This window comes from Sorex araneus, chromosome 2 (genome assembly GCF_027595985.1).
Source record: "Sorex araneus isolate mSorAra2 chromosome 2, mSorAra2.pri, whole genome shotgun sequence".
Taxonomy (NCBI): domain Eukaryota; kingdom Metazoa; phylum Chordata; class Mammalia; order Eulipotyphla; family Soricidae; genus Sorex; species Sorex araneus.
In genome coordinates this window covers 221,481,103-221,490,919 of record NC_073303.1, presented here as the reverse complement: position 1 = coordinate 221,490,919, position 9,817 = coordinate 221,481,103, and the positions used below count along the sequence as shown (strand labels likewise).

General features: G+C 38.6%; 1 protein-coding gene across 1 annotated transcript; it reads right to left on the bottom strand.

The window, feature by feature from the left end:
- Positions 1-6,871: 6,871 nt before the first annotated feature.
- On the bottom strand, positions 6,872-7,807 carry LOC101556037 (olfactory receptor 6C2-like). Its single transcript, XM_004601872.2, has one exon. The coding sequence runs from the start codon at positions 7,805-7,807 to the stop codon at positions 6,872-6,874; it is 936 nt and encodes a 311-aa protein (XP_004601929.1).
- Positions 7,808-9,817: the final 2,010 nt, after the last annotated feature.

The following is a 9,817-nucleotide window of genomic DNA, read 5'->3' as shown; positions in this document are numbered from 1 at the left end:
CTGCCCCAGAGTTAATATGGTCTGGTGCATCATCTGGTGCATTATCTGGTGTGTGTTATATATTTATGTTAAGTCTTTTAAACTGAACTATAGACTTTATTATAAAAATAACTTGAAAGAACATAAATTTCCACATTGCTAGTATTTATTATTCAAAGTGAGATGAAATTTAGCCACGACAAAGTGACAAGGAACAGAGCTGGGAATTTGGGACAGGTGTCTGGCAACTACCGAGAGTATCCCGCCCACACGGGTATGCCTCCCTGTGGCATATTCGATATGCCAAAAACAGTAACAAGTCTCACAATGGAGACATTACTGGTGCCCATTTGAGCAAATTGATAAACAATGGCATGACAGTCTACAGTGCTACCGTTTAGACCATGAGGGAATTAATCACCTTTATCAGTTACTCCCTAACCCAGAACCAGTCTCAAGGAGTCCATGAGAAATGAGAAGGAACAGAGCTGGAACATCAAGGCAGGTGCCTGGGCCCTGGAGGAACTATGATTCATTCTACACATGCAAAGATATCCTAACTTAGGTTTTTACCATACAAAAGCCCACTGGAAACAACCCCAAACCGCAAAGGTCATGATGGTAAAGCAACATAGAAACCCACCATACTGATTGAGTGATAAAGCTAGCACAGGTGACCCAACACGTAATAATAAGCTATATACTCTCTCTGATAAGGAATTTAGAATGGAATTGTTAAGGATGCATAAGGAACCCCAACAATGGACTGCACTGCCAATAAAATAAGGAGGATATGAGAGCAGGAATGAAGAAAATGCAAACGGAAATCCAAACAGAAATGACAGATCTAAAAAACATGGTAGGTAAAATGAAAAACTCACTGGAAGATCTCAGCAGTAGAGTAACAAGAGCTGCTGAGGACAGAATCAGTGAGCTCCAAATGAGGTACAGAGAATCTCCACAAAAAGGTAGAAATGAAACATTCCTCAAAAAGATAGAAATTGAGCTTCCTTGCAACCCAGCAATATCACTCTGAGAATATACTCCAGGGGTCCAAAAACACTGCAGAAACACCATCTGCACCCCTATGTTCATTGAAGCACTATTCACAATTCTCAGATTCTGGAAAGAACCTGAGAGCCCGAGAGCAGATGTATGGACAAGGAAACTATGGTACATCTACACAATGGAATACTATGCAACTGCTAGGAAAAATTAGGTCATGAATTTTGCCTATAAGTGGATGGACTTGGAGATATCATGCTGAGTGAAATGAGTCAGAAGGAGAGGGACAGATATAGAACAACTGCGTTCATTTGTGGGATATAAAAACTATTATGAAACTAATATCCAAGACCAGAAAAACAGACCCGGAGGATTGGTAAGTGGTTGGAAATTACCACAAAGATATTGGGGGTGGAGAGTTGTTAAGATAGAGGAGGGTCCATTATAACAACATTAGTTGAAAATAACCATTCTCGACAAGAACTGAGTGTTGACAGTAGGTAATAAGGTAGACATGATAACCTTTTAGCATCTGTATTGCAAATTATAATGTCTAAAATGAGAGAGAGAAAGAGAAAGATAGAGAGAGAAGATAGCCTGACACAGAGAAGATAGCCTGACATAGAGAAGATAGCCTGACATAGAGACAGGCTGGGTTGGTAGGTGGTTAGGGAGGGTGGGAGGGAAACTGGGGACCTGGGGACCTGGGGCTGGGAAATTACACTGGTGGAAGGATGGGTATTGGCATATGGTATGACTGCAACCCAATCATGAACAGCTTTGTAATGCTCTATCTCATGGCAATTCAGTAGTACTGTAGCACTTTCGTAGCACTGTCGTCCCGACTTCAACTGTGAGTGTGGAAGGGTCGGAGTGCAGCTGAATCTCACCAAGACAAAGTTCATGAAAAATAAACTAGTCCCTTTGCTCTCAACGGAACAAACATCTCCAAATGCAGCAGCTATGTGTACCTGGGTCGAGAACTCAACATGAGGAATGACTTGGCGCCAGCACTGCACAAGAGAAAGAGAGCAGCGTGAAACACCTTCAAGAGCATTGAAGAAGTTCTTAAGAGGACGAAGAACCTCCTGCTCCGGGCACAACTTTTCACTCCACTGTTCTTCCTGCACTAACATATGACTCAGACACCTGGGCCCTAGGAAAACAAAATGAGAATGTTATTTGGGTCTTCCAAAGAGGAATGGAAAGAGCTATGCTTGGAATATAATATTTCACTCAAGTGAGAGAAGGAATCCAGAGTTCTGACCTCCATCGACGATCAAGAATCAGGGACACTCTCTCGTTTGCCAAGGCATCGAAAATCAGATGGGCTGGACATGTAATGCGATTTATAGATGACCACTGGACTAGAGCTGTTACTGAGTTGATTCCACAGGATGTCAAAAGACCACGTGGCTGCCCACCTATGAGATGGTCAGACTTCTTGATCAAAATCCTGAATGAATGGTGTGAGGCTCTTCATGTTCCTGGAGTGAGCAGACACCATTGGACTACACTAGCATGTGACAGGGAGGAATGGAGACATTACTAGTGCCCTGCTTGAACAAATCGAAGATCAAAGGGATGACAAGTGATACAAATGACGACTTGTATCACTTGAATCACTTGTTGTCCCATTTATCTTTGATTTGCTTGAGTGGGTGCCAGTAATGTCTCCATTTGTCCCTGTCGAGTGCCAGTGCAGCCCAATGATATCTGCTTGCTCCAGGAACAGGACGAGCCTCAAATCGTTCATTCAGGGATTTGACGAAGAAATCTGACCATACAAGTGATACAACACATTATGTTTATGATGTATAAGTTTATGATGTATAAATAAATGTGGCATCTATATGTAACATTAGTTCTTCAAATTTTGTCCTAGACAGATTTTCTAAGAAATAAGACATGAGAGGTCTTGTCTTGTCCCTACAGCAGTCAGGGAATTTCACTTGCACATGGCCAACCAGGTTCAATTTTTGGCACCTCATATGTTCCCTTGAGGCCCTCCAGGAGTGATCCCTAAGTGCAGAGCCAGGAATAATCCCCAAGCACTGCTGGTTGTGTTCCAAAAACAAAAATTCTAATAATGAATGGAAACGTTCTTAGTGAAATTTATATCATCACTTTAAACTTTGAGGGCACTATATATTACTTAGCTAAAATTTAAATTGATTCTTAATTTAAAAACTTATTAAGAATTTGTGGACCTTCACCTCTAGAGATAATTGGCCTGGCATTGTGAGTGTAACAGTAAGCTGTTGGGGGTCACTCTTATCAGGACTCAAAGTTTCTATGTTTGGAGGACAATTTTTATTATTTTATATCATGTCAACATTAGCTATGAAAATATTGGGGTTTTTAATACTTTCTAGGTGCACTCTTAAATATATTATTTCATTTTGTCTTCTGAAGAAAATACAGAGGCATCACTCATATTGTGGGTAAATGTTGTAGAATTGGAGAATTTTTTAAATAAATTAAGGCAACTATTTATGAATAAACAACTATTGTATTTTATTTTATGATTAACTATTATAAATTATTTAGACTTAGACTTAAGTAATTTATAATAGATTTATAATAATTAATCATAAAATAAAAACAATAGTTGTTTATTATTCGTGTCTTTTCTGGATTTGTAATCACATTCAATAGGGATTATATTTGCACTCAGGAATCACTGTTAGTAGTGCTTAGGGGATCTAAGTTGTACCAGAGATGAACCCTGGTTAGAGACATATCGAGCATGTACCTCACATGCTGTACTATCTCTCCTGCCCATTTTGGAAAAATATGTTTAGGACTATCCCCTTTCTCCATGTCTTCCTCCCTTTATAGGATTCTAGAATGATTTCAGTTCCCTGGAGTAAACACTGTATCACTGTCATCCCTTTGTTAGTCGATTTACTCGAGCAGGCACCAGTAATGTCTCTGTTACACTCAGCCCTGAGATTTTAGCAGCCTCTCCTTACTTGTCTTTCCCAAAGATTGGAGGCTCTTTCAGGGTCCAGGGAATGAGACCGATCTTTACTGTTTTTGGCATATCGAATATGCCACGGCTACTTGCCAGGCTCTGCCGTGTGGGCGGAGATATACTCTTGATAGCTTGTCAGGTTTTCCAAGAGAGATAACTAGGCTATTAGATGTCCAGGAGCTTAGTTTGATAGTCTCTGGATATTGGCCGTTGATGGGGTTACATGGTGCCACTGGGGGCAGCTTCTGGATGTAATTGCCTAGCTACTGGAAAATGGGGGATCTGGGTGGAAGAGGCCCAGTCCCAATCCAAGCAGCCTTGGAGATCTCAGCCCCGGGTCTCACACACCTGGGTTCCTCTGCCGGTTCCTTCATGCGTGAGGCTCGTCCCTGGAGTAATAAAATAAATTAATTTATGTAGCTGTAGATTGAATGGCATTAATTATAAATAAAAAGGTTATTATCAGTGATCGAGTACCCATCCCTCCATCAGATCATTGTATGACTGAAATCCAGGTACTAAAGTTTGTAAGCCTGTTACTGTGTAAGCCTGTTACTATAAGCCTCACGATGATTCACTTAAAAAAAATTAATTAAAGAAAGCCTCAGATGATAGCTATCATTTTTTAAACAATAAATTATTTGTTGGTTAAAAAAATTACTGTCATATTCTAGTCAAACTGAAAAGCAGGGTAGTACAGCAGTAGGGTATTTGCCTTGCACATGACTGACCCGGGTTTGATTCCCAGCATCCCATATGGTTTCCCAAGCACCTACAGGAGTAATTACTGAGTACAGGGCCAGGAGTAGCCCTGTGAATCATCGCGGGTGTGACCCAAAAAGCAAAAATACAAAAAACAAACAAACAAACAAGTCATGAAAAGCAGATACAGCCACAGGGACTATCAAAATTATAAATATTTCTCATTTGATTCTGGAAATTACTATGAAATCTTTGGACATGTGCAAATACTTAGGTCAAAGTAAAAGGAAATGACACAAAGAAACAAATTATTTTTATAACTAGATATGCATTTGCAAATGAAGGTCACTGAAAATTAGTAATAAAAAAAAAGTGGACCTTCTAACATAAAGTATATTTTAAAGGGTGATGAAGGTGTGGCATGCAAAGATAATGCTGCAGATAATACTGCAATATTTGCCTTACAGAAGGCTGACCTGACCTGGGTTTAAGTGCATTTAGTCAGCAGAGGTTCCTGAGCACAGCGTTGAAATTAAGCCCTGAGCTTCTCCAGGTATAGCTGAGAGAGAGAGAGAGAGAGAGAGAGAGAGAAAGAGACAGAGAGAGAGACAGAGAGAGAGATGAAGAACCAGAAAGCTAGTTCAAGGGAATGGAACACTGAAGGATAACTTTTGGAGTGGAACACTGGCTCTCCTGAGCATTTCTTGTGAAGCAAAAAAAATTTTTTTAATTAAATTAAATTAAAAACAAGAGCTGTAAAGGCGAAAAGAACAAAAGCAGAGAAAGGTATCAAGTTCAATATATAAAAAAATTTTTTTATAAAGTGTTTATTTATTTTTTAATAAGAATTTTATTTTATTGAATCACCATGTGGAAAATTACAATGCTTTCAGGCTTAAGTCTCAGTTATACAATGCTGAAACAACCATCTCTTCACCAGTGCACATATCCCACCACCAAAAAAAAAAAAACCCACACAGTACACCTCCCATCCCGTCCCCCTCCCCCCCCCCCGCCTTGTAACTGGTAAGTTTCACTTTACTTTCTGTTTACTTTGGTTACATTCAATATTTCAACACAAACCTCACTATTATTGTCAGGAGTACCCCACTAGAGTCAGACCTGTTGTGAAGAGAAATGAGGTTGCACGGCCCACTACTGCGGCCATGAGGTTTTGGATTTCTGTACTTTAACAACTAAGTCCAGGGAGATTTCTTCCAGATATTGGATCATTGCAAGCTTATAAACCGCATCTGTGGTCGTCATAATATGGCGGTCACCTTCATCCCTGGAAAGGAAGAGGCAAGAGAGAGAAATACCTTTCCCCTCCTGGGCGGGCATGGGGCCGAGGCTTAGTTCTCAGGCTGGAGACATTCTGCGAGGAGCTGCCCATGCCGAAAGTAGTTTAGCTGGGTCTGGATTCAGCGCTCGTGCAGCTACAGAGAGGCCATACACACGTGCCTAAAGTGTTTATTTTTTCTTAGGGAATATGTTCACAAAAATTCCAAACAGTAAAGCAGCTCATCTTTAGTTATGTCAATGAAACATTATCACAAATAACTTTTTAAAAGTGATACGAAAAATATTATTTTTAAATATCTTTTTGGTAGTTAAAGACTGTTCCTTCACTTATGACCATATTTGTATATTATGCAAAGAAATATTTCAATTAATATTAATATTCTGTAGTGTTTTTCTCTTCATTTTATTCATTTGTTTTCATTTTATTAGGGCAAGTGATTTACAAAGTTACTTACAGTTGAGTTTCAGGAATACAATCTTTCCAGCACCAAATTCCACCACAAAATAGTATTGATTCCATTTTATTGAACTTATATTGCAACAGGTATTTAAACTTAGTAGAGATTCTAGTCTTATATAAAAAAATACTGAACAATGGGCTGGAGAGATAGTTTAGTGAGTAGGGTGACTGCCATGCACGTGACCAATCCAGGTTCAAGATGCCAGCACCATACATGGCCCCCTTCCCTAAACAGATATCTACCTAATTATGTACATGTAAACCAAAATAACAACTATATAATGTTTGTGTATAGAAAATATTTTACATAAACATAGAAATGATAGAGATATATAGATAATCACTGGTTTCTTGAATAAAGAACTTGATCACAGTGGGTACATACATTTGCAGATAGAGAGAAAACAACATATATCAGGTAGAAACTTGTTGATTTCAATGGCCTCCTAATTTCCTGAGCCAAGTAACTTTTTTATTAAATCGTTCATGGCTTGTTTTACTTGTTTGTTCCTCAAAGTATAAATAAAGGGGTTTAACATGGGGGAGATGGAAGTAGTTAATACTGATACTGCCTTATTAGGGGTCATGTCATCTTTTGCAGAAGGTTTGATATAGACAAAGATACAGCTGCCATAAGTTATGGAAACAACAATCATGTGGGAAGAACAGGTAGAAAATGCCTTTTTCTTTTGTTGAGCAGAGGGAAATCGAAGAATTGTTTTGATAATACTTCCATAGGACCAAACCACAAATGAGAGAGTCACTAGCAGGATAAATGTGGAAAAGAGAAGAACTAACTCCTCTAAGAGCTCTGTATCAGAGCATGAAATCTTCAGAATAGGTTTAGCATCACAGGCAAAGTGGTCAATGACATTAGATTTACAGAATTCCACTCCAAGTCCCAAGGAAAGTGGTGGAAAAATAATCAACAGTGTAATTATCCAGCAGCCAGTATTAAGTCTTTTGCAAACTTTGCTATTCATGATAGTTGTATAATGAAGGGGTTTGCAGATGGCAACATAACGATCATAAGACATAGTAGCCAGAAGAAAAAATTCTACTATTCCAAATAGGTATCCAAAAAATAATTGACATGCACAAGCGTTATAGGTAATGGTTCTGTCACCTGTTGCTATACTGTACAAATATCTAGGAATAGTAGCAGATGTGAATGAGATTTCTAAGAAGGAAAAGTTTTGCAGAAAATAGTACATAGCAGTTTTGAGGTGGGCATCCACAATGGTGAGAATGACGATGGTCAGGTTTCCAAGAACACTCAACATGTAGGTGACAAGTAGAATTACAAAAATAAGAATTTGAAATTGTGGGTCATCTGTCAATCCCAGGAGAATGAATGTGGTTATTGCTGTGCGATTTCTCATTCCTGGCTTCTGACTTCTTGATCTGTGTGTAAAATAAAAATAAGTGAGAAAAAGGTGAGGGAAAGAATGTTATGTTTAGTTGGATATGGTTAAAAATGTCAATTAATATATGTAGTCTTTGATGATTATGAGTACTTCAAAGCTTGTATATTTTGAATAACTTAATTTGATTTAATTCGTTCAAACTATTAGTTTGAAACGTTATGAGTACAACTTTAATCAGGACAAACTTTTGCATAGGAATCATAATTACTTACAAATGTATACTTTAGAATGTCTAATAAAGACCTTCATAAAGTAACCAAGTTTTAGCAGCATTGTTGTCTTTGTTTCTTTTCTAATTATATTATGATTATTAATCTTGATTAATATCACTGTATCACTGTCGTTGATCATCAATTTGCTCAAGCGGGCCTAGTAACGTCTCCATTCATCCTAGCCCTGAGATTTTAGTAGCCTCTCTTTACTCATCCTTCCCAATGGTGCCGCATTAGAAACTCTTCAGGGTCAGGGGAATGAGACTCATCATTGTGACTGTATTTGGCATATGAATATACCACGGGGAACTTGCCAGGCTCTCTTCTGTACGGGCAGTAAACTCTCAGTAGCTTGCCAGATTCTCTAAAAGGGAGAACTAGGCTATCAGATGTTACACGGCTGCAATTTGGCCACGCGCTTCTGGGAGCTCGGTTTTATAGTGTCTGAATGTTGGCTGTTGATGGGATTACACAGCAACAGGGACAGTTTCTGGGTGTGACTGCCTAGCTACTGGAAAATGGGGAATCTGGGTGGAAGAGGCCCAGTCCGGATCCAAGCAGCCTTGAGGATCTCAGCCCTGGGTCCCGCACACCTGGGTTCCCCTCCCGGTTCCTTAATTCATGAGGCTCGTCCGAACGTGTGGATAGTGGCCTAGAGCACAGCTGTGGCTGGGTTCCAGAGGTATTCTTTGATTAGTATATTAAAATAAATATTAAACCCTCTCTACAACTTGTAATTAGACATACCCATAGTTTGGGAAAAAAGTATTCATTTAATAATGATGCAATCTAAGGTATAATGTACTTTCAAATATAAAAAATATGTTTTAACCTTTACAATTTAGTCATCAGGAATGACTTATTTACAGCATATTATTGTCCACTGGGGTGACTAAATAAACAATTTTTCCTAAAATTCTACCATACTTACTATTTTGAGTTTATCTAAAGTTTGTTCATCTACAAGAAGAATTTCTCTTGGATAAGTTACAGTACTGGGGATGCTTTTGATGTATTTGTTAATTTGTATCTTGCAGTAACAAAATCATTTTCTACTATAATCAATTGATAAATTCCTTGCCCTTGTAAAACATCATCATCTATTTTGGTGATCACATGGGTTACTGAAAAATTTATTCTTTTCATTAATAATCCATCTAGTTTTTCTTATGTAAAACAGCATATAGAATATATATAATGCATAGGTAAGTAGGTTCTGAGGACTGCAGTGATAGCACAGCGAGTAGGGCATTTGCCTTGCACGTGGCCGACCCAGGTTCAATTCCTCTGTTCCTCTTGGAGAACCCAGCAAACTTCTGAGAGTATCCCACCTGCATGTCAGAGCCTAGCAAGCTACCCATGGTGTATTCGATATGCCAAAAAAACAGTAACATTAAGTCTCACAATGGAGATGTTACTGGTGCCCGCTAAAGCAAATCAATGAACAGCAGGATGACAGTGCTACAGTGCAAGTAGGTTCTGATTCTGTGGGCAACTGAGAATACTTTTACTTTCTTCATTCTGATTCAGCCTGCAATTTTCTGGCTGAAACACATCCAGTTTTTTCTTACTCATGTCTTTATAATATTATCAACTATATGTGTTAACATATGAGCTAATTTCATTTCAAAATTCATCCACAATTTCCTTCCTTTTCTAATTTTCATATCAGTCCTACATGATAACATAGCTTTTAGATAAATCAGAACACTGAAAAAATTCCTGATCAAGCACTGCCGCTCCTAACATTGGA

Bases quoted from the DNA above. Each gene is read 5' to 3' on its own strand.
- LOC101556037 (XM_004601872.2), bottom strand. From the start codon at position 7,807: ATGAGAAATCGCACAGCAATAACCACATTCATTCTCCTGGGATTGACA.